This window comes from Plecotus auritus (genome assembly GCF_963455305.1).
Source record: "Plecotus auritus genome assembly, chromosome: 9".
NCBI lineage: Eukaryota > Metazoa > Chordata > Mammalia > Chiroptera > Vespertilionidae > Plecotus > Plecotus auritus.
This window is the reverse complement of record NC_137783.1, coordinates 32,582,061-32,608,201: the sequence shown is the minus strand read 5'-3', so window position 1 is coordinate 32,608,201 and position 26,141 is coordinate 32,582,061. Positions and strand designations below refer to the sequence as shown.

Sequence of the window (26,141 nt, the reverse complement as noted above, 5' to 3'; positions counted from 1 at the left end):
AGGGGAGCAGGCTGGCAGGGGGAGGCATTTGGGGGCAATCAAGCCAGCAGGCAGAGTGGTTAGGGGCGATCAGGCAGGCAGGCAGGTGAGCGGTTAGGAGCCAGCAGTCCCAAATTGCGAGAGGGATGTCCCACAGGGATTGGGCCTAAACTGGCAGTCGGACATCCCCCGAGGGGTCCCAGATTGGAGAGGGTGCAGGCCAGCTGAAGGACACCCCTGCCCCCATACATGAATTTCGTGCACTGGGCCACTAGTCAACTACAAGAGTGGAAAGGGTATGGGGAATTAGACAGGGATGAGGTATCAGGAGTTTAACTTGGATTAGTTATATAAAGAATGTCTATCCATAAATTTAATAATAACCAACTGGAAAAAGTTTAAATATTTATATCCAACTCCCACTTTCTTTTCTTTTCCTTTACCTTTCCTGCCCCTGAAAGTTGTTGATTATATATCTGTACCTCTACCAATACTCACATGCAAATACATGCTTTTTGTCTACTCTATGTAGCAAGGATGGACTTAATTAAGGCAGTGGCCATATATATATAAGAAGAGGGAATAGTGCAAAAAAGTTGCTTCTCTCTGAAATATGAATGGAAGAGATGTTTGTTAATTCAAGAATTGCTTCTGGTAAGAACTGGTCAGGTTTTCTTTATGAAAACATGGGAGGAAAAATAAATTCTGATTACAGTTTGGGTGAGTTTTCATGGTACAGGTGAAATATAGTTTCACCAAGAGAAGCATAGATTTGCCAGGCAGAAGTAGAAGCTGAAATTAATCTAAGTAATAAAACTTGCCCCAAAATACAAGGTACGTTCCAGCAAGAATAAGGTGTCTGATGTGACAGGAGGGCATAGTGCTTAATTCTAAAGGATGTAGAGACCATAACATCTTTGGAAATGTTTTCATTAATCATTTAGTTCAGAAAAGCTTTGTGTTGGGAAACATGTAATGCTTTTATGCCAAGAAGTACCATTATTTTACCTTTGATTTGGGTGCATGAAAATAATTCTCATGGAATGAACAGATGAATGCAAGACAAAAACAAAGATCCTGGGAAAATAGTGAGGAAACTGTTGTAAGAGTAAGAGTGACATATAGTGAGCAGCTGTGCTATATGGGGCGGGGAGAGAGGAAGAGGAGGAAAGAGTGTTAGCAATATGACATATTTTAGATCTAAAAATGTGGTGGCTTGAAACTCCTTGCACATTGACAAGGATGAAAAACTGTAGATCTGTGCGATTTTAAGCTCCATTTGAGAGAGCACGTACCTTACAATATAGAATGGTGCTTGCCAAAGGCTTTGTTATTCATGCCCATCGGCATAATAGATAGAATTTTCACAAATAAATAAGTAATAAGCCTTGAAATCATCTCCCAAGAAACACACATACTTGGATGGCTTTAAGCAATTTTGATTTATGCTTCAGTCTCCAGAGTGCACCAAGTGCATTTACCTGCATAGCACAGCTTTCCCAGGTTCTGCCTAAGGGAGTGCTTTCTGCCTCAGATATGTGCAGTGGACATCTTGCAAGCAACACCTTCCCATTTCAATTATCATGGATATTATAGCTCATGATGCTACTTACAAGTTCATTATCATGAGACTCTTGGCAGGGTATTAGTATTGTTTAAAATAATGACTTAGTCATCCGTGATTGACAGGCATTGTGCTTAAGGTTTGTTCAACATGGAATAATAGTTCATAAGTAATTTGTGTTTACTTTTTTCAGGAAACATATAAATGAACTTTATATTATTTTCAAGTGGCATATATTATTGAGTTAATGTGTTAATATTGTATTAGAATTTCAAAATTTGTTTTAAGGATTTTGCATATTTCTTTTTCCACAAACCATTTGGTGATGTATCTGTTATATAATGCTATGCATATCTGTAAATCTTTGCTAAATATATACATATATTCTTTCTTCCTTTCTTTCTTCCATTTTTCTGATCTGCTTCCTTTGATGACTCTATACTTTTGACTCCAGACTGGCAATATGAGGGTAAGATGACAAAAATTAAAATCCCAAACAGCCTCATGAGCATTGCTTGTCTGTCTTTGTTTCATTCTCTTTAGAACATCGTTAAAATGTTATCCACTTCCTTTAATTAGACTCTTTATCACAATTAAAGTCTAATTATGTTTGTTTCTGTTGTGAAGCTTTAATTACAACTTATCCTTGTTGATCATTCCTTTATGTTATTTCTTAGAGTTGTATTACCATCCCATTATCTCTGTCCTGAAAGACTTTTGCTCTCCTGTGGTCTCTGCTGGTGTTTTCTCAGTCAGATTTGAATAGCTTCACAATATACAAAGTAACTATGTTATGATGTGGTAATCTATGTGGTTCATATGAATTTTTTTAATATTTAAAAGCTGTTAAGAGTAATGACCCATATTAGTTTGATGGTACGATTTTTCTTTTGAACTGTCACTGTCCATCACAGTGAATTTGATCTCAGGGTGAGTGCTCCCATAGTTGTAACTTCTTACCTTTGGTTGTTTTCTCTCTTTAGATTGCAAACTAGCTAGGGGAGGACCACCAGCTACCATCGTTGCTATTGATGAAGAGAGTCGGAATGGTGAGTGAGCTTTCTGTTTGCAAGTGACTTATCTAAGAGGGATTTCTTCCCATTTTAATGCTATACTTGTTATGTGCAGAAGTGCTAAATAAAAGCTTCAACCCAAATTCACAAACAGCTCTCCTTTAACTTTTCCCAGGTAAGGGTTTAAATATCGCCATTCCCTGGTAATGCTTTACTTGGATTATATTATGAGACATTCTAGATAGTTGCTTAGTGTTTGTTGTGAAGGAATTATTTGATTTAGGATCAGTCCAGGAATGCATTCAGATACTGCTGGAATTTTTTTCTTTGTCAATAGATAGAGTTGATTATTATTTCATCTAACTGAAATACATTACATTCCTCCAAAAGAAGTGTATCACAAGGTAAGTCGTATACTGCTAACTTAACTTGGCCGGAATCTGGTAAGGATTAGGATCCACAGTTTATTAGACATGGCAATTAATAAATGGTTAATGGGGAAACTGAAAGTGTGTGGGAACAGGAAAACTGGCAGAAAGCCTAGGGCAGACAAAGAAGTGTGAATTTTCATGCAGGTTGTCTGCCATATTGAATAACTAATACCTAATTCATATTAAGTTCTTTGAAAAGATGTTTTCTTATCAGAACAAAAAATAGATATAATTAGCACTTTTTTCACAACACTCTTTTAGCATCTCAAAACGTTAATGTACAAATATTTAAAGACTAGAGGCCCGATGCATAAAATTCGTGCAAGTGTAGGTCTTCCTTCCCCCTGCTGCCAGCACAGGCTTCCCTCTGGCACCTGGGGCCCAGGCTTCCCTCCAGCCGCTGGCAGGCACCCGGACCCTGGGCTTTCCTGGCAGCCCTGGCTTTGTCTGGAAGGTCGTCCAGAAGGACATCTGGTCTAATTAGCATATTATTATGCTTTTATTATTAAGTGTGGGAATGTGCTTTGTGGCTAATTTTGTCTACTGATTCTATAATGGAGCTTCCATTGCTCTTCTGTGATTTGTACTTTCTATTTATTTTAAGCATTGCATTTTCCAGATTTACATTTTTAAAGAAATAACTGTCAATTATTAAAAGTGTTTTTAATAGAATTAAACCAACATAAATTTTGAAAACTTCTATAACATACATAATAACTGCATTATTCTATTCACTTCATTGTGGATTTATTGTGCAGCATTAGGAATATTCCTTTTACTTCTTTGAAGAGTTGACATAAACTTTTTTTTTGTACATCCTTTAAAATAAGCCAAAAATGTCTGCAGCTTTGCTGGCCTATGTTTAAACAAACTTAAATATCTATTAGCAACACTTAAGAAATCACAAAAATTTGAGGTTCTTTTTTTTTTAAGTCAATCCCTATTAAGCATGAAAGCATATTAAGTTAATTGTAGTTATTATGATTCATTTAAATAAATTGGAAATAAACCCTATGTGTGTCCACAGGAAATGAAACATATACAAAAATGCTATACCAGAAAAATGTTCTACCTCACATGTAGAATTATGGTTTATTTGTGGTTAACTATTTTTCTGTGAATAAGTTTGTATTTTCTAAGTGTTCCACAATGAAAACAGTTTGCTTTTTAAACCAGAGATAAAAAATAAATAAATAAAAAGACAGAAGGCCAATCTATATTTTCTTTTCATATTGTTCACCAATTCCCTTGAACATATAAGCTGAGCTGAACTAAAACATTTAGTTCAAATATTTGTGTTTTAATGCGTGAGTCTATACAGAGCTTATTCTGCCAACCAGATAATTATAGCTATAGTTTTGATGATATTTTATCTCCTGTCATATAGATTATCCTACTTTTCAAAGGAGCTTAAGAACTCTGCAAAGATGTTGCTATAGTATATTGCAAAGATGTTGCTGTTTGGTGGCATATTGTGAAAGATTAATATTTTAGTTTTAGAAGAATGTGACTTGATACAGTGCAGTAATGTTGTATTCTTTAATTGGCTTATTTTGAAGAGACTGCCAACTACTCAGAATGCTGCCAAAGTTATTTGAGTGTCATCACAGAGTATCAATAAACAACTCAGAGACTAAATGCTTTACATTTTTCTTTTACATTAACTTTCTAAAATATGGTGATTAAATGAAGATCTGCCAGATATCATAATGTAATGTTCAATGGTCCTTATCTTAAAAGCCTAAAGGAAACAATCCATGAAAACGTTTTCTATAATTTTTTAGGCAATCTAAGAAACTTCCCAATAAGACCATTAATTCTAGTCCTGCTCTTAAAATATCTTAATTTCTATTTTTCTGCATTTTAAATGGTAGTAATAAAACATGTGGGTATCATATCCTACCAGTATAATAAGCATTCATTTTTAAAGGTTCCAGGGCTTCTTTTTAAAAATATATTTTTACTGACTTCAGAGAAGAAGGAAGCGAGAGATAGAAACATCAATGATGGGAGAGAATCATTGGTTGGCTGCCTCCTGCACACACCCCACTGGGGATCGAGCCAACAAACCTGGGCATGTGTCCTGACTGGGAATTGAACCATGACTTTCTGGCTCATAGGTCGATGCTCAACCACTGAGCCACATTGGTCGGGGAGTTCCAGGGCTTCTTAAAAGTATTAAGCCAAATTAGTTAGTTTATTGTGTATCTACTTGCCTTTGGCTTACTTTATTGATGTGTACTGCTAAACAGTCTTCATTGCTAAACACATCCTCTACTAAGTAGAGCTTTTAAATAACTCAGTTTATAAAAAAATCCATACTTAATTTTCTATTAGAAATCATTGGGGTACATTTACAAAATGTTCATAATTTACCACGTGCATCAGCATATTTCAGCATTTTTATACTCTGTGAGATGGGGATAGCTCCTTTTTGTGACTGTGTATGCTATATGCATTTGTAGATGCATATATGTTTGAAAGAACTTAAAATTAGCAGGTGGAGATTCACAAACTTCTTCATCACTCTGTATCCTAGTAGATTTTTTCTCTCCTTGGTCATTTTCCTCAGCAACATATTGATAACAGATTCATTATATCACCTTCGGTCTCAACCAGGAGTTTGTTTTCATCACAACTGCCAGAAAGCAAGCTTATGTGGTAAGGACACAAATTCAACACATAAAAAGACAGACATCAGTTCCCGGCAACTACCCGCAAGCTCTTAAGCTAGTATGTACAACATGGTTAGTGTGTAATTACATGTAGAGGGGAGAATGTATACAGAGAAAAAGACTTAGCACATATTATCTTATTTAATAAAATGATAATTTCTGAAAAGTCTTTCTAGTAAACATGTAAACCCAAAATCCTGCACAGGGATGCTTATGGCAACTTTATGTATAATTGCCAAAAATTTGAAACAAACAAGATGTTCTTCAGTAAGTGAATGAATAAATAAATGGTGGTGCATTCAGACACATTCAGTGCTAAAAAGAAGTGAGCTATCCACCAATGAAAAGACAGAGGAATCTTAAATGTCTAATTACTAAGCGAAAGAAGCCAATCTGAAAAGGCTACATACTGCTATGTACTGTATAGTTTCACTTTATGATATTCTGGAAAAAAAAGAAAAACTACAGGTAAAATAAAAAGATCAGCAGTCACTAGGGTGGGCAGGGAAAAGATGAATCGACAGAGCTCAGAGGATTTTTAGGGCATTGAAAATAGTCTGTATTCTACTGATGGGTATGTCCTTATTCATATGTAAAACCCAAAGAATGTGTAAAAGCAAGAGTGAAATCTAAGGTAAACTGTAGATGTTGAGTGATTATGACACGTCAATGTAGGGTGAACCTTGGTAAAAAAAAAACAAACACAAAAAAACCCACAAAAAACCTATGCCATTCTAGTGAGTGATTTTGATAATAGGGGAGGCTATAATATGTGAGTAGCAAGGCATATATAAGAAATCTTTGTATCATTCTCTCCTTTTTGTTATGCACCTAACTCTGCTCTAAAAAATGAAGTCTTAAAAAATAATCTTTCTGGAAACATATGCTCCAGTTTCGCGGGGCTCTGGGTGGCCTATGCCACTGAGTCCTTCCTGGAAGGAGAGAGGCCGGGAGCAGTTACACGGACACTGGAGAAAGCCTGCTTCTCGGGGCCTGCCAAATCGGGGTCCTGGCTGCTTTACGACAACCACGGAATGGCATTCCCATGGGCCGGGATAACTGGTTCAGACTAAGTCTCAGAAGCTGGATGGACACACAGGCAGTGTCGAGTCAAGGGAGCCAGACAGTTTTTAGCTTGCGGTTTGAACATAACACCACAATTATACAAAAATGGACAGACCCAGAGGCAAAAGGATATCACTACTATGTGGGAGAGTAGATGGTCCTTGCCAAATGTCCTTTATGGATGTGAAGTTAAGAAGGTATTGTGAGCTCACAGAAAATTTGAGAAATGAAAGGTGATGTGGAGTGTCCTCACAATCTGAAAGCAACCTCTAACAAATGATGCCACAGCTCAATCCACGAGAATGTTTCCTGTCCTTGTCAGGGAAATGTCCAGAGCAGAGTGGGAGCTGAGTTCAGTATTACAGACCCTCACATGCTTCCAGGGAGGGAGAGGACACCACATAAAGGAACAATGGATTCATATGGTCACTCCTCGCCTGGAGTTTCTCTGGTGGAAGCATGTGGGTAGGAGAGGGAGGGGAGGCAGGTAGAGGTTGGCTATTCGTTTGAAACAGTTATCTTGTCTGCCATTGTCAAAATCACTAGGCTTGGCAAAGTAGAAGATTAAATTTTTATTTTGATGTTTTTCATTCTTCATAGTTTCCAACTACCTATCTCTCAGATTTATAGTAAGGAGTTAGCCAAACTCTGCCCTGCAGACCTCCAAGGAGTCCCAAGTAGAGAGGCACACACTGCTAGCAAAAAGGGCCTTGTACCCATTGAAAGAAAAACCTTAGACAAACAACACGTCTTTATGAATATTACCAAGGTTCACACAGAGTGTGATGTGACAAAAATTTTTGACATTCAAGTGTTCACAACACTCCCCTTTTTGTCTATTTAGCTTCATTCTTCTTCATTCTCGAAAGCGAGCAAGGTTGAAACTGGTAGAACACGTTTGCTAGAAGGGCTATCAGAGTAGAGTTAGACTGTAGAACAGCTCAGAGCAGACGATGACTAGAACCCCAGATGTGAGACTGCATCAGATGTTAAGAGGGGGAAATGAGGAACCAAGATGGCAAGTGTCAGGCAGCCTTGGATGACAGTATCCCTCTGGGGTAACAGGAAAAGGTTGAGGGCGTAACCAAGAGGTTAAAGGTGCTACAAATATATACAGCATGTCCTCCCAAAATGTATGCACACTTTAATATCTGATAACTCAATTTTGAAAATGAAATATATTTTAATAAAATGAAATATACTTTATAATTATTCAAAGTGTGTGTGTACATTTTTGGGGACACCCTATAGTATATAGAAAATGTTTCAATAATAGATGCTGTAGAATCCCAGGCTTATGTAAATGTTTGAGAGAAATGTTACTAAAGATTGAAATGCTTACCTGGGCTCGCCTCAGGCCATGCTTCTTGTTTCTTTCAATGTGACTAAACTAGAATACCTGTTTAAGATATCTTGCATTTCATTCTCAAATTCTCTCTCTCTCTCTCTCTCTCTCTCTCTCTAGTTCTTTGATAATAAGTATTTTGGTTGTTTCAAACAAGGCACAAAACACAGAAATAAAGTGTGTCCCACATAATTTATATATTAAATAAAATATGAAATACAGGATATATTCTTAGCTATTAAGCTTTGAAAAAGTGTACAGAACTTTACTCAAAAATTAAAGGGATTGGGAGATCTGGTAAATATTTCTTATAGGAGGGATAGTTCTAAGTATTTGGTTATTTATTTATTTTTTTTAAATTGGGGAGACAGTATATAGATTTCAGGTATACATTCTACAATACATCATCTGTACATTGTATTGTGTGTTCACCACCCAAAGTCAAATCTCTTTTCTGTAAGTCTTGCCTCTGTTCTGAGTTATTGTCTTATTGCTAAGGTAAATAGTGTTTGTCACTTCTTTTGACAAATTTTATCAACAAATCCAAGAATAATTCTACATCTGAAATATGAATAAATTAAAAGGCAAATTTACTACAAATAAAATAAAATACAGTTTTATGCAGTAGGCTATACACTTATGAACACAGCATCTCTAACAATAAGAGTTTTATAGAGGGCAAGGTAAATTTATAGATGACTATACAAGCTTATAAAATATTAAAGCTTATTGTAATGGTAGTCTTACTATTTTAGTATTAATCTTAACTAATACTTTGTATGGGGCTATATCAGAGCATCAGTGTTGACACCCAGCAAATGACTTTTAGCTCCATATGGCAGTTTCATTTTTCTGAATAAAAAAATGTACATACATACCTTTAGTTCTATAATTTTACAACACCCCAACTTCATTTTTAACTGCCAAAATATTAAATCTTTTTTAAGCCCGGCTGGTGTGGCTCAGTGGTTTCAAGGAGTGTCGACCTATGAACCAGGAGGTCAGAGTTCGATTCCTGGTCAGGGCATATGACTGGGTTTGTGGCTTGGGTCCCCAGTAAGGGAGTGTGCAGGAGGCAGCTGATCCATGATTCTCTCTCATCCTTGATGTTTCTATCTCTCTCCCTCTCTGAAATCAATAAAATTATATTTAAAAATAAATAAATAAATAAAATCTTTTTAAAGACATTAGTGTCCTTCTGGCTAGACTGCTTATGGATGTTGCATGGCACTGAAATCATGATTCCAAATTTCTTTGTCATCCTATTATTTACTTTTCCCAGTCGTCATCAAGACATTGTGACTTATTTTCGATGAGAGGTATACACCTTGATGAGGAAATAGAATTTTTTTCATAACTTATGGAGGAGTTAAATGATACTATCCAACATACATTTGCCAATGTTGGACCTAAGTTTATGTAAAAAAGAAATCATGTCCATTCTTCATATATTTTAAAATCTTACTATTGTGACTGTAAGACAAGTTTTATAGTAGCAAACAATTTGGCTCTGCTCATTACTGCTGAAGCTGTATGTGCAAGGATGCATTCTGCTTCATTTATGCCAAAGAATCATTTTCTAAAAGGTCAGCAGCTGCAAACCTTCTGAATATATAACTTCAAAGTGATAAGTAAATAGAAGTTTCTAAGCATTAGCAAAATAGGTTGTTACTTATCTCCTTAAGCTACCTAGAATTTTTTTGGCATTTAATCACATATTTAATTTATGATCTTCCTTTCCTCATTTGGTTACTAAATAGTGCCCCACATGGAAAGTGACTGCTGGAGTGAATGGAATGATCATAAAACAAGGGGCAGGAGAAGTTCACAAAGCAGAGGGAAGGCAAAAAAAAAAAAAAAAAGCCAGTAAGCTAGGGCATTTTATACAGGAAAACAACCCTAAACGTTAGTAACCCTTCATTTTAAATTTCAGAATGCCAATGTTATTAACAATAACGAAAAGATTCAATCATGCAAAATAACCTCTGGTTTCTAAAGAAATGAAAAAAACACATTTAAGAAAAGACATTCTAGTTCTAGCCAGTTTTGCTCAGTGGATAGAGGATCAGCCTGCAGACTGAAGGGTCCTGGCTTCAATTCTGGTCAAGGTCATATGCCCGGTTTGAAGGCTCGATCCCCGGTGGGAGGCGTGCAGGAGGCAGCCAATCAATGGTTCTCTCTCATCATTGATGTTTCTATCTCCCTCTTTCTTCCTCTCTGAAATCAATAGAAATGTGTTTTTTAAAAAAAGAAAGAAAAGGCATTCTACTCTAATTGTACCTTTTCTTTTTGTTAAATCCTATATTGTAATCTTATGTCTAATAGGAATAAATCTCAATTATGTAGAATTAAATTACATCACACACATTTAATCCTAAATGAACCATTTTTCTATAGAAAAAAAAAACTAAATTATACCTTATTAAGGCAAACAACTGAAGCTAGTATTAATTTCATTTGCATAGACTGTTGGAACATAGGCCATGGGCCTTGAAGGGCAGTAAGAATGGACCTCTATAGTAGAAGGTGAGAAGGCCTATTAGGTTCTATCCATTTGTTAACATGAAGAAAATAAGATCCTAATTTTTTTTTCAGAATAATAGGAAATCCTATATATTAAAGATTAGCCATTTTAAGTTAAATGCTGATACCTTTCATGAGCCAAACAAGACATAACTGTGTGCCTCATCTGTCCCACCAGTGTTTTGACTTCTAATCCAGGAAACAAGGATGATAGAAATAAATTAGGATGATGAAAAAGACAAAAGTTATTCTACAAGGCAGACAGAGCATCCGTAGGGAGGTACTTTTTAAAAGGGAGTGAGGGGTCTTGGTTTTGAGATTTTTTTTGCATAGCCAACACACTGTTGTGTAATTTTTAGTTTAGTTGGGGAGTGAGGCCCCGGTGGAAATTATTTAGGAAATTATGGATGGACGATGCACTAAAGTTCAATTACTGGTTTTAGAATAAAGCTCCTGGGGTTTTTCTCTGTCCAGGACCTTTCCTAAGCAATGTCTGCATCTGTTCTTCCCCTGCATGTTCTCTGATGTTTTAGAGCCCAGCATTCCCTGCCCCCCAGAAACTTTCTCTCCAAAATACCCCTTTAGCATGAATGGTCCTATCACTTCTTCTGTTCCTCATGATGGAATATGGACTGGGAAGATCATTGATCATTCTTCATGAAGCTATAGGGCTAAGAACTTTCTTCTCTGGTGGGACACTGGAAATCTGAAACAGGTCACTGTTATTACTTTTGAATAAAGTAATCAGCAGTGTAAAGGTTCTTAGCAATACTGGATAAAAACAGTAATCCCTAGATGACTTGAAACTTTCTTGAACTTAAAATGCCTCCTACAGCAGTTTTCAAAACAAATGGTCAAATGCCACATATTTCTAACTGGAATTGTTAATGTAATTTAATTAAATATGCTTTAAATGTGCTGTGTGGATTAATAAATATGAAAGTAGTTGTTATCACCCCATCTATAGCTACTTCCTAACTGTGAATATACACTAAGGCTAGTATGGTTTATATTCCTATCAGGTGGAACAATTTAAGCAAATAATACATGTTTATTCCTTAGAACAAATGAAAGTAGATCTTTTTTTAAAAAATATATTTTTATTGATTTCAGAAAGAAAGTGAGAGGGAGAAAGAGATAGAAACATCAATGATGAGAGAGAATCATTGGTCAGCTGCCTCCTAAATGCCCCCTACTAGAGATTGAGCCCACAACTTGGCCATATGCTCTGACTAGGAATCAAACCATGTCTTCCTGGTTCATAGGTCAATGCCTAACCAAGCAATTAGCTAGAAAATGTCTATTACAGACAGAAAAAAAAAAAAAATTCAAAGGCTCCAAGAATGAATATTGCTGGTAAGTTTAAGATATGGAAAAAAGTTGACAGAAGAAAATGAGTGATAGCAAATAAGGTTGAAGAAGAAGAGAAGATGAATGTTGACTGAATATATGTGAGTCAGAAATTGTTTTTTATTGATTTGCTATCAAATTAGTTGATAGTGACTTCATCTAGCAACCTATAATTTTTTAAGAATAATTTTCCTTCCCATCCCTAGTTTGCATAATTCAAAATTTGAATAGAAAACTGTGAATGTAGCATGTATGCTTATAATCTCAGATCATTTTGTCATTTAAAAAAATGTGCTTCACTAAAAAAAAAGAAAATCAGAAAATGCATTAACTCATGCAGTTTGCTTGGTGGTATCACTTCCTCATCTATAATAATAAAAGCATAATACACTAATTAGATCGGACAGCTGAATGACCTTCTGGACATCGTGGAGGGGGGCGAGGCAGAGACAGGGATGATCAGGCAGGCAGGCAAGCAGTTAGAGACAATCAGGCAGGCAGATGAGTTGTTAGGGGCATCAGGGAGGCAGGCATAATGGTTAGGGGCTATCAGGCAGGCAGGCAGGCAGAGGCAGGTAAAAGTGATCAGGCACAGTGGTTAGGGGCGATCGGGCAAGCAGAGTGATTAGGGATGGACAGGCAGGCAGGCAGGCCAGCCAGCGGTTAGGAGCCAGTGGTCCCAGATTGCGAGAGGGTGCAGGCAGGCTGAGGGCCCCCCCCACCCTGTGCACAAATTTCATGCACCGGGCCTCTAGTTTAACATATATTAGAGGATTATTGAAATCATTCCAAAGGTCAGTAACAAATTAATAGTGTCTGAGAGTTTGATAGCATGGTGCCAGCAAAATTATATCCAGTGATCTTTTTGATATATTACATTGTCTTCAAATCACCATTAATAAAAAGGGAAGATTCAATACTAAAGATTCACATTTTTTGATAAAATCTTGAAAACATTGACTTTGTTTAGTAACATGGATATTTTTCTAGAAGCATGTTTTGGAGAAAGTGTTGGCTAATGCACTAGTATTTATCTTAATACTTAGGATACACAGGGTATGGGCATTATTAGTGAGAAAGTAGTATCTTATCAATAAGCTCTAGGTTCATTTACTATTCTTAAAACTTTATTTTAGGGATGTGGGGACTCTGATTGACAGCAGCCAAACTAATGATTATAAATGAATTAAAGGCCCTGGGTGAGTAGCTCAGTTGGCTGGAACATCGTCCCCATGAGATATTTGATCCCTCTTCAGGGCACATATTCTTGTATGAATGCATAAAGAAGTGAAACAACAAATCACTGTTTCTCTATCTCTCTGTCTCTCTCCTTCCCTCTCTCTTCCTCCTTTTTTTTCTTTCTCTCTTTTCCTCTCTCTCCCTAAATATCAATAAAAATCCTATATAATAAAAGCCTAATATGCTAAGTGTCCGGTCGTCTGGTCGGCCATTCAACCAATCAAAGCGCAATATGCTAATGATATGCTAAGGTTGCTCAACCACTTGCTATGATGTGCACTGACCACCAGGGGGCAGACAGTTGACTGGTCGACCAGTCGCTATGATGTGCACTGACCACCAGGGGGCAGACACTCCAACCAGTAGGTTAGCTTGCTGCTGGGGTCCGGCTGACCTGGACTGAGCATGACAGGCCAGGCATGCCCTGGAGCCCTCCCACAGTCTCTCCCTGGCTGGCCAACCTCCTGCATCCTTCCCCAGCCCTGATCATGCACCGGTGGGGTCCCTTGGCCTGGCCTACACCCTCTCACAATCCGGGCTGAGGGATACCCCCACTGAGTGCACAAATTACGTGCACTGGACTTCTAGTAAATAAAGAAAATGAGTTAAAAACAAGGTGAATAATTTAAATGCTAACCTTGAGACTTTATCCCAAATCTTAGAAACAGTTTAAGATATCTTTGTAGTGAATAAGCTTCATGCAACATCATTATATGCAGTTTTTCTTTCTATGGTATGTTTGTATTACTAGTACTAATGACCAGTTAATACCTCTATTTAGGTTTCAATCCTGTGATGAGTATCAACTATGAAAGTGAATGGTGATTACCAGAGGGAAAAGGGGTGGGGGTTGGGGGTGCAGAAGAGGATAAATATGGAATAAATGGTGAGGGAAGGAGACTTGACTTGGGGTGGTGAACACAATACATTATATACTAATTGCATTATAGAATTACCACCTGAAACCTAAATAATTTTATTAACCGATGTCATCCCAATATATTCAATAAAAAAGTAAATGTTTCATTGGTTATTATTTGAACATTCTTTTGACACATGAATCTTAATGTCTCTCATATAATGTTACACAGTGAATAGGCACTTGTCAATTAATACTGTTTGTTTTTTGAAATCTATTGAGTCCCAGAAGAGAAGTAATTATTTTGGTTTCATTTCAGTCCACTTCAAAATGCCTAATACTCACAGAATATCATTTTTCTCCATACCTTTTTTGTTGTTGTTAATCCTCATGCAAAGATATTTTTTCCATTGCTTCTTAGTGATTGTGGAAGGGAGGGAGGGAGGGAGGAACAAACTTCCACGTCAGAGAAACATATTGATTGGTTGCCAGCCGACCAGGGCAGGGATGAACCTGCAACCCAGTAATCAAACCCTAGACCGTTAGGTATGCAGGCCTACACTCTCACCATTGAGCAACATTGTCCAGGGCTCTCCATACCTTTCCATTTTTCACTGTGTTCTGCTCATTGCTTTTGTATTCTTTGTGTTGTTTTGTTTTCATCAAGGCAAATCAAATAAAATTATATCTGATTTTGAGGAGACTAAATACCAGCAATTTGAAATTGAATAAGTGATAATTAGTGTATACTCACATAATCCTAATTAAACTGCCATCCTAATGTATTTCTCTGATTGGAAATCCCTATTCTACATATATTATCTTTATCATTGTAGGCAAAAGAAACATTGGTAGGAAATTGTGTAAGCATTCTTAGGATGACTTATCTGCTTTTTTTTAGAAGGCTTCAGAGATACTCTTTTGGGCTTCAGTTTTATAAAAGTATACTGCTTAAATTAATACTTTTGAGGTGTTGTGTTGTATTTTCAGTATTAATGTGAATTTAGCATTGTCTTCTATGGCATGCCTGTCTTTAATTTAACATAAATTTTCATTTTGAAATAACTATTAGTTACAATTTTTGACCTAGGAAAATGTACATCTTTATTCTGTGACACAGTCATTCAGGGATGGCACAAATATTCCTGGTATATGTTAAAGGAATGTCTTATGTGAGTTTTAGTACAAGAATAAGGCATCTATGCCCAGCCGGCATGGCTCAGTGGTTGAGCATCAACCTATGAACCAGGAGGTTACGGGTTCAATTCCCGGTCAGGGCACATGCCTGGGTTGTGGGCTCGATCCCCAGTGTGTGGCATGCAGGAGGCAGCTGATCAATGATTCTCTCTCATCATTGATATTTCTATCTCTCTCTCCCTCTCCCTTCCTCTCTGAAATCAATAAAAACATATTTAAAAAAAATAAGCCATCTATACCAATAAAAGGGTAATATGCTAATTAGACCGGATAGACAAGACATCTTCCGGACATCCGGAACTCCTTCTGGACAAAGCCCTGGTGGCTGCAAGGGCTGAGCGAGGGCAGGCAGCCGTGGCGGCTGGCAGTGGCAGTGGCAGCAGCAGCGGGATGATGGGGGTGGCGCCTTCCCCTGATAGGCCCGGTCACCTCCCTCAGAGGGGGCAGGAGAGGCCATGGTGCAGTCCCAGGGTCCCAGTCCCAGTGTCGCAGCCCCTCCTTCCACAGAGGTTGCAGCATGGTCCTGGGGTCCCGGTCCCAGCGCCACGGCCCCTTCTTCTGCAGAGGCGGTGGGAGAGGGGGCTGCACAGTTCTGGAGCATCCACAGAGGCCAGAAGGGGTGCAGCTGTAGTGCCTCAACCTCCCACAGCCCCTCCCCCAGCCAGCCCAGCCCCAGATCACACCCCACCAGTGGGCAGTGGGCGGGGCCAGCTCTAAGAAGCAGCGAGCCCGGCTTCTGGTTGAGCCACACTCCCTCCCACCTGCCCCCACCGCCCCTGCTCAGCCAGAAGCTGGGCTCATGGCTGGAGAGTACAGCGGAGATGGCGTGAGCCTCTCCTGCCTCCACAGCAGGTGGGCAGTAAGGAGCAAGGGGTCTTGGACTGCGAGAGCCCTGGACTGTGAGAGGGATGTCTGATTTCCAGCTTAGGCTCAATCCGCGGGGAGTCCTGGACTGTGAGAGGGCACAGGCTGTGCTGAGGGGTCCCCCATGCACGAATTTTGTGCACTGGGCCTCTAGTATAATTATATTTATATTTACAGTGGTTGAAAAACAAGGAGAATCCCCTATAAATATACAGAATTCAGTTTGCCTATAAATATAAATCTATGCTTAGGGAATGACAGGGTGGAAAGCAAATATATATAAAATACTCTATGCATGATGAAAGGCAGATATATTTATAATAGTCTATTTAGGCTGGAGGCAATATATGTATATAATAGTCTACATATTTAATCTACATAATTTATTATATATGCATATATAATAGTTTAGCAGGCTGGAAGGCAGAAACGATGGTATTTTATTGTTCTTACTTAAGTGTAAAATGAAAAAGCAGAAGACTTACCCCAAAGGCACTTTGGGATTCCCAAACAATGTGAGATAATTAAAGAACTTTGCAAGTGTGCCCTGGCCAGTTTTGCTCTGTGATTACAGTGTTGCCATGTGCACCGAAGGGCTGCAGGTTTGATTGCTGGTCAAGGGGATATAACTGGTTGCAGTTTTGATCCCTGGCCCCAATGCGGAGCGTGCAGGAAGCAACCAATCAATGTCTCTTTCTTACATTGATGTTTCTCTCTCTCTCCCTCCTTTCCTTCCACTATATCTAAAATGTAAAAAAATAATCCTATCTAATAAAAGAGTAATATGCAAGTTAACCCTCACTCCGCTACACCCACAAGCCACGCCCACCAGCCACGCCCACCAGCCAATCAGAGAGAATATGCAAATAAACCCAACCAAGATGGCTACGGCCACAGAGAGCAGGAGGGAGACTTGGGTTTCCCTGGCAATGGAGGAAGCCAAGCTTTCTGCTTGCCCTTGCCGACCTAGGCCTCCACTCAAGGCTACAAAGTTTCAATGACAGAAGATACATAAACCCAAACAGAAATGGCGGCAGCCACGGAGCTGGAAAGAGCAGGAGGCTAGGGTTGCCCGCGGCGATGGAGGAAGCCAAGCTTTTCACACACCCTGGCTGGGCTAGGCCTCCGCTCCAGGCTACAAAGTTTCAATTGTAGAAGATAAATATACCCCAGATACCAGGGCCTCCACTTGGGTCACCAGGGGGCGTGGCCAGCCTGCAAACCACCACAGGCCCCTCGCCCAGGCCACCCCATGCCCCAAGGGAACCCCCACCCTGATCTGGGACATCCTTCAGGGCAAACCAGCTGGCCCCCACCCGTGCACCAGGCCTCTATCCTATCTAATAAAAGAGTAATATGCAGATTGACCATCACTCCAACACACAAGATGGCTGCCCCCATGTGGTCAAAGATCCTGCCCCCATGTGGACACAAGATGGCCACCACAAGATGGCCAGCAGGGAGGGCAGTTGGGAAGGACCAGGCCTTAAAGGGAGGGCAGTTGTGGGCGATCAGGCCTGCAAGGGAGGGCAGTTGGGAAGGACCAGGCCTTAAAGGGAGGGCAGTTGTGGGCGATCAGGCCTGCAAGGGAGGGCAGTTGGGGGCGATCAAGCCTGCAGGGAAAGGCAGTTAGGAGGGACCCAGGCCTGCAGGGGAGAGCAGTTAGGGGTGACCAGGCCTGCAGGGGAGGGCAGTTAGGGGTGACCAGGCTGGCAGGGGAGGGCAGTTAGGGGTGACCAGGCTGGCAGGGGAGCAGTTAGGCATCAATCAGGCTGGCAGGGGAGTGGTTAGGGGGTGATCAGGCTGGCAGGCAGAAGCGGTAAGGAGCAATCAGGAAAGTATGCAGGTGAGCAGTTGGGAGCCAGCAGTCCTGGATTATGAGACCCAGTGGGATCAGGCCTAAACGGGCAGTCGGACATCCCTCGAGGGGTTTCAGATTGGAGAGGGTGCAGGCTGGGCTGAGGGACACACACACCACCATGCACGAATTTCATGCACCGGGCCTCTAGTAATAAATAAAATAAAATAAATGCGAAAATATCCTTGTGTGAGGATTAATAACAACAACAAAATGCTTCTGATAATACCATGAGATGTTCTCACAAGGAAGAACTTGATATATTTCTTTATATATGCATGAGAAAAGCAGTAGTTTATTATCCATGTAATTATTAAAGGAATCCTAAAGGCATGCATTAGAATGATGCCCTTGATAAAAATAAATAAATAAATAAAAAAGCCCACGGATGTTCAGAAAGAATCATTGCCTCACTTTTTTAATTTTTAAATTTTTTTTAAATATCACTTAATAGAGAACATCTTTTGGACTACTGAATTTATGTCTACATATTTATTTGTTTCCAAATAAGTACCGGCACCTATACACAATCATTAAAATTAAAGTAGGAACTTCTATGTATTTACTTTATTAATTTTTAAAAATTTTCTCCTACGCTTGGGAAGTATTGCTGCAGAATACTGATGAGTTAATAATTGGCTATATTTTTTATATTCACTTTGGTCACATGTGAAAATTGCTTTTCTAATCCAGCTTTTGCAGGCAATTCAATATAAGTTCACAGTTTAGTCAACTGAAGAATATCTTCAGAGTGTTTCTACTCCGTTATTCAGCTAAGCTGAAAGGTATCAACCTTTAAACTTTAGGGCTGAGCAATGACCATTTATTATAGGATTGCAGCTCTATTTTAGAAATTACTATGTATAATGTTGTGTTCTTTACATTTTAGGATATATTGCTCCAATTTAAAAATTCCAAACATTAATACTTGCTCACATAAAATTTCATGTAACATGGGAATTATTTGATTTTCATTTAATATGTCAAACAGCTCATCTAAAATTTTTGAACATGAGATAACCAATGTACTAGTAATCATATTTTCTTGCTCAGTCTATAATATTCATATTGTATAAGGTGCAGCCCCCTTAATTACCAGCCAACACACTAAATTATTTTAAACAAGTGTGCATATTTTCAATATGCTTTACTTGGCTTAAAGAAAAATAATTAGTGTGCTATTTCCTCCCTATTCTCTCAAATCTCCAGTGGTTCAAAGGTAATTTTCCAATGTGAAGGTTTTAGGCTAATAAATTCTGAATATTTAATCACTATGGAATATTTAAAAGAGCTGATTTGAGTCATGTGCTGTGCATTTGACACAGTAAAGAGTGTGATGGACAGTGTAAGATGAAAAATGTCCAATGATAAAAGCTACACATTGGTACTTAGTGTCAGTCAAATTCTTCCAAGTGGTAGTTCAAATATGTTTTTTTAACTAATTTCTTTTATCATAAACAATGATCAGCCCTAACCGGTTTGGCTCAGTGGATAGAGCGTCGGCCTGAGGACTGAAGGGTCCCAGGTTCGAGTCCAGTCAAGGGCATGTACCTGAGTTGCGGGCACATCCCCAGTGGGGGGCGTGCAGGAGGCAGCTGATCGATGTCTCTCTCTCATCGATGTTTCTAACTTTCTATCCCTCTCTCTTCCTCTCTGTAAAAAATTAATAAAATATATTAAAAAAAAACAAAACAATGATCATGTTAAATAATATGACTACTATAGAAGGAAGACCTTGCAAATCAATGAGAAGTTTATTTTTGTTACAACTTTGCCAATTTAATTTTGTACCTCCTTAAAAAATATTTAAATCCTCAAAGTGTCATTCCTCATTTTAGTATGCATAAAAACTGTATTAAATTATTTAAGTTATATTTGTATGATAAAACTAGAGAGAACTTGGAGGGGAAAATGTATTGGCATATGATGAAAAGCTGTCTGGGAAGTATGTAAATGTTTGCATATTTTACATGGACAAATAGATTTTATAATAAGGACTGAGGGAAATATATGTTTCCTTCCTTTCACTTTATCCTAAATATGCATATAGATAGAGATAGAGAAAGAGATAGATGTATAATAGAGATATAAAGTAGAATATATGAAGAACTGAAGGGGACTGGAATGCTGTACTTAATTAGTTCCCTTGATAAAGGGCAGTTGGCCTTGGGTAAGAGAGCAAGATACAAATTTTCTTAAAGCAACTTATTTTAGAATGTTGCTAAACTTCTCAATTCGAAGATACTGTGTTATCCTTTATAACTCCATGGTTTTGAAACAATGGCTTAAAGGCGTTGTAGAGATTTAGGAAAAACAGCAAAGTATTTTATTTTAAAGGCATCTTCATTTCTGTGATTCCCAGGACTTCGCCAAGCAGTCCCCACCTCCCTCTCTCTTTAATAAGTATTCACAACGTAAGTTAAAATTTTATCTTACATTAAAAATTAGTTGAACACAGGGATTTTTTTTTTCAGCTTGATTTATTTACTGATGGTGAGTTCTGGGCTTATATTTTTCTTGATTAAAAATCATGGACTGCAGCCCAGCCTGTGTGACTCAGTGGACTGAGCATCATCCCGTGCACCAGCAGGCTGCTGGTTCAGTTCCTAGTCAGGGCACAGGCCTGAACTGCGGGCTCAGTCCCCGGTAGGGGGTGTTCAGGAGGTAGCCGGTCAATGTTTTTCTCTCTTCTTTGATGTTTCTATCTCTTTATCCCTCTCCCGTCCTCTGAAATCAACAAAACTTATATATAAAAAAATAATAATGGACTACAGAAAAATAATGGCAACTCTACCTTTCCAACCGTCCAAGCCTCTCTCCTCCCTATAAATTAACACTTGTACTAGGAGAACCGCATGTATAAATTGATATATGTGACAGAGATGAAAAAAAAATGTTATAGGTCCAAGACACGCACTTTACTCTTAGGGTCAGCATAAGAAATGCTGAAGCCCTAGCTGGTTTGGCTCAGGGGATACAGCGTCGGCCCATGGACTGAAGGATCCCAGGTTCAATTCTGATGTATCTTTCTCACATTGATGTTTCACTCTTTCTCTCTCTCTCTCCTCCTCCCTTCTACTCTCTCTAAAAATCAATGGGAAAATATCCTTGAGTGAGGATTAACAGCACAACAACAAAATTCTGAGGTAAAATAATAATTTATTATTCAGTTCATTTAACATGTGCCAGGCACTGTGACTACAAAAGGTCATTAAGACATCATGTCAAACCTTCTAGAGCACCTCAGTTGTAAAGATAACAATAAAGACAGTAAGATAATTATATACAAGGCACAGAATTACTACAGAGGATAAATTATTCAGCCATCTGGTAGAGAGAAGGAGTAAAGGAAAGCTTGATGAGAAGATCAATTCCTGAGTAGGATAGAAAAATATATGGCTTTTTTCCAAAGTAAAAGGATTAAGGGGGAAGGCAACAATTCTAGGTAAATAGTCATGAAATAGCGTGGTGCTTAGAGAACCTGGTAGTTCTCACATGGTATTTTATCTCACATCCTGGGGCATGTGTTAAAAATTAAACTGCTAGGTTCCATTCCAGAAATATGAAATTCTAATCTTTGACTTTGACAATCACAGTTCTGCATTTTTATAAGCTTCCTGACTTCGTAGAGGGACTTCTCATTGACACCAGAGAAGTGTTACCAGGCAGGCCCCTGAGTCCGTGGGAGAGGATTGTCCCCAACCTCGATCCTTGTCTTCTCATATAAATGAATTTTTATGAGAGACCTTGACTGCATTGTGAAAAGCCAGTCTATTGAAGCAATTAAAGCATGTGCCTTTATTGAAAAAGCAGAGGCATACCTATACATTTGGCTTATGAAGCACAGACGGGCTCAGCTAATCTGAAGAGCAAGTTGGGTCTGTTCCATGCTTCTATGTCTCTGAATCAATTTTGTTCATCCATTTATTTTGTTCATTAGATTCCACATATGAATGAGATCATGTGATCCTTGTCTTTCTCTGACTGGCTCATCTTTCACAACCAAATATGACACAAACCATAGCTTTGTCAGCCTGGTGATCTGAAAGAGTGCTGGGGACATTCTTGTTTGTCCTGGAAGAAAAGGTTCCGAGCTCTCTTGCTGTATTTTTACCTCAGTACAGCTCTCTGAGTCAAGCTTGTTCTCAGCACTAGTTTCTAGATATATATATTTTTACTAGTATTACTCTACTCTTTTTCTATCCTTGTCTATTTTTGGCTGTCTATTTCTTACCTATTTCTTTCTACTCTGTTTCTATCCTTGTCTATTTCTGGCTGAACTATTCTACCTGAATTCCCTTGGCCATCATAGACCCAGCACAGCACCTGTCCGAGTTTCCCTTACCTCACACACAGGGACTGTCTCCTGCTCCTGAATTGCTGTAGTGTTAACTATATTTTCTCCCCATTGCCTTCTGCCTCTCATTTCCTTGCCTGTGATTCACTTTTGATCTGTTATAAAGATTGATGTTGAGAACAATCAATGTTTCCTAAGAGTGTCATCAATATTCCTTGCATAGCTGTTGCCAAATTAAATTTAACCACAAGCACCTACACAAGTAAGCTTAGAAAAAGTCATTTTAATACATACAGGAGACAATAGCATAAACCCATGAAAGAGAAACAATCATCACCAGCACCAAATGCTTTCTGTGTACTTATTGTGAGCTAAGTATTGTTACATAAACTAAAAACAGTAAAATGCATGAATTGCAGAGGTTTACAATCTCATTGAAGAGGCTGGATGTGTATATGTTAGTATAAATGACATTTAAGAAACAGTCAAAAGAACATGACATTCAGAAAAGAAAATTGGATTCAAGCCAAATTCAACAGCTTAACTTTTGACTTTCAAAAAAAGCATCTAGCCTTATTTTCATTAGTTATGGAATTGAGGAAATAATACCTATTTTTATGGGTTACTCTCAGACTAAATAGAAAATGAAAAAGTACATTTATTCAACAAGTACGTGTTAAATGAGTGACTCTGTCTCATCTCTATTAATAAAAGGGTAATATGCTAATTAGACCAGGAGACCTTCCGATGTCCTTTTGGACAAAGTCGTGGTGGCGGGGCCGAGGCAGAGGCAGTTAGAGGTGAGCAGGCCAGCAGGGGGGTAGTTGGGGGCAAGCAGGCTGGAGGGGGACAGTTGGGGGTGAGCAGGCCAGCAGGGGGGGCAGTTGGGGGCAAGAAGGCCAGTGGGAGGGCAGTTGGGGGCAAGCAGGCCAGTAGGAGGGCAGTTGGGGGCAAGCAGGCTGGTGGGGGACAGTTGGGGGTGAGCAGGCCGGCGGGGGGGGGGGGGCAGTTGGGGGCAAGCATGCTGGCACCAGGGTCAGTTGGGGGCGAGCAGGCCAGCAGGGGGGGAAGTTAGGGGTGAGCAGGCCATCAGGGGGGCAGGTGGGGGTGATCAGGCCGGCAGGGGGGGCAGTTGGGGGCAAGAAGGCTGGAGGGGGACAGTTGGGGGTGAGCAGGCTGGCAGGGGGGGCAGTTGGGGGCAAGAAGGCCAGTGGGAGGGCAGTTGGGGGCAAGCAGGCTGGTGGGGGACAGTTGGGGGTGAGCAGGCCGGCAGGGGAGGCAGTGGGGGCAAGCATGCTGGCACCAGGGGGCAGTTGGGGGCGAGCAGGCCGGCAGGGGGGGAAGTTAGGGGTGAGCAGGCCATCAGGGGGGCAGGTTGGGGGTGATCAGGCTGGTGGGGGGGGCAGTTGGGGGCTAGCAGACTGACAGGGGGGAAAGGGGAAAAGCAGGCTGGAGGGGGGTGGCAGCAGTTGGGGACGAACAGGCCAGCAGGGGGCCAGTTAGGGATGAGCAGGCCGCCAGGGGGGGCAATTGGGGGTGAGCAGGCTGGCAGGGGGTCAGTTGGGGGCAAGCAGGCTGGCGGGGGGGGCAATTGGGGGTGATAAGGCCAGAAGGGGGGTCAGTTGGGGGCAATCAGGCTGGCAGGCAGAGTGGTTAGGGGTGATCAGGCAGGCAGGTAGGTGAGTGGTTAGGAGCCAATGGTCCTGGGTTGCAAGAGGGATGTCCAACTGTCTGTGGGATCGGGCCTAAACTGGCAGTTGGACATCCCTCGAGGGGTCCCAGATTGGAGAGGGTGCAGGCCGGGCTGAGGGACACCCCCCCCCCCATGCATAAATTTCATGCACCAGACCACTAGTCCTATATAATAAAAGCCTAATATGCTAAGTGTCCGGTCGTCCAGTTGGGCGTTCAACCAATCAAAGTGTAATATGCTAATGATATGCTAAGGTTGCTCAGCCACTCTCTATGACATGCACTGACCACCAGGGGCAGACACTCCAACCAGTAGGTTAGCTTGCTGCTGGTGTCCGGCAGATTGGGACTGAGCAAGATGGGCCAGACATGCCCTGGATCCCTCCCGTGGTCCCTCCCTGGCTGGCCAACCTCCCATGTCCCTTCCTGGCCCTGATTATGCACCAGTGGGGTCGCTTGGCCTGGCCTGTGCCCTCTCACAGTCCAGGACCCCTCAGGTGATGTCCGAGAGCTGGTTTTGGCCTGATGGCGGAATGACCCATCGATATGATGTGCACTGACCATCAGGGGGCAGACACTCAGTGCAGAAGCTACCCCCCTGGTGGTCAGTGCACTCCCACAGGTGGAGCGCTGCTCAGTCAGAAGCCAAGCTCACGGCTGGCGAGCACAGCGGCGGTGGTGGGAACCTCTCCCTCTTCTGCATCAGCGCTAAGGATGTCCAACTGCTGGCTTAGGCCCGCTTCCTGCAGGGAACGGGCCTAAGCCATTAGTCAGACACCCCCTGAGGGCTCCTGAACTGCGAGAGGGTGCAGGCCTGGCTGAGGGACCCCCCTGAGTGCACGAATTTTGTGCACCGGGCTTCTAGCCTATGATATTAGGAAATAGAGACATAACACAGAACAAGAAAACCTAGCCTCCCACTTGATTCAAGCTTACATTTCAGTGGGCAAGATGAGAAAGATGCATAAATAAGTGTATACAGAAAGACGGAAGAGTGAGACAACCAGTGCTAAAGCCCTGGGGAAAAGCTTGGTCTGTTTAAGAAACAGAGAGAAGGTCAGTGTGGCTGGAATACTGTGATCCAGGTGGAAAATGTAACAACGACAACCGCTGGAAAGGTAAGTAGGGGACAGTCAATAACAGCTCATCTTGTTTTATTTCTTTTTCCCATACAATGTATTAAGCATCCTTTGTATATAAATATTCCTAATACAATAACCCTAGTTTAGGGACTGCTATTATCCTCATTTTACACATGCGGGAATGATATCGTGCTCTAGGCTACATATCTAGTGGACCCAAGATTTGAATTTAAGCATTCTGTTTCCAAACTTGATGTTGGTTACTGGAGGGAGAAGTAGTTCAACTAAAGATGAAAGCTAAGAAGACAGAGGAAGAGGAAGCAGAGAAGAAAGGAGAGGAGGAGCATGAGAAGAAGGAGGGAAAGAAAGAAAAAAAAAAAACCTAAAAGATTACAATAAGAAAACCAATCTAGCATCTGTTATTTATTACAATTAGTGCCAGATTATATATGGACATGTATGCATTTAGAAATCGGAAAATACAAATGTTTGCTTACCTTGCTATGATCATAACGTATTTTTAAAAAGCCATTCATAGATTAATGTGTATAGAATGGTTTCATTTTAGTTACCAAAAATCAAAGAGAACAAATTATATATAGGTTTGTGCTTAAATATTGAATACATATGATCATGGAGAAACATACAAAATTAATAATACTGGATATCTCTAGAGGAGTTGAAAACATCCCATTAAGAAATAAATTGAAAATAGAAAAATAAAAGAGTGGAAGGGAGAATATAAAACACAGGCGACCTTTCTTCTCATCTGCCATTTGGGTGTGTTTGAAAAATATACGTGCATCAAAAAGAAATAGAAGCACAAGGACGTTGGCATTACATTGGACTATGAGACTATTTTCAAAAGTGTGGAATAAACACTGCAAAGTAGTTATCATTTTAGATGCAAGGAGGTGGCATTTACCTTATTAGCTGTAAATTGTTAACAAAGCACTATTGGTTTGCAAATTATTCGCTGCAGGCAAATGAGGGAGATATTTTTTGTCTGTTCTGAACATCACTTCTTTTTAATTTTCCACTGCTCTTAAGTTTTTTCCCCCATCTCCAAACTCTTCAATAGCCGGTCTACAATCCTTCCATGATAACC

At 40.1% G+C, this 26,141-nt stretch overlaps 1 protein-coding gene across 1 annotated transcript in view; it reads left to right on the top strand.

Annotated features, from left to right (window-relative positions):
- Positions 1–26,141, top strand: part of PCDH15 (protocadherin related 15) — a gene marked incomplete at its 3' end in the record, with an annotated part of 1,266,261 nt that overhangs the window by 734,538 nt on the left and 505,582 nt on the right. Inside the window, exons 6-7 of the mRNA XM_080641959.1 lie at positions 1,998–2,012; positions 2,527–2,592. Coding sequence (XP_080498085.1) covers positions 1,998–2,012; positions 2,527–2,592 — 81 coding nt within the window. The remainder of the gene's footprint in view (positions 1–1,997; positions 2,013–2,526; positions 2,593–26,141) is intronic.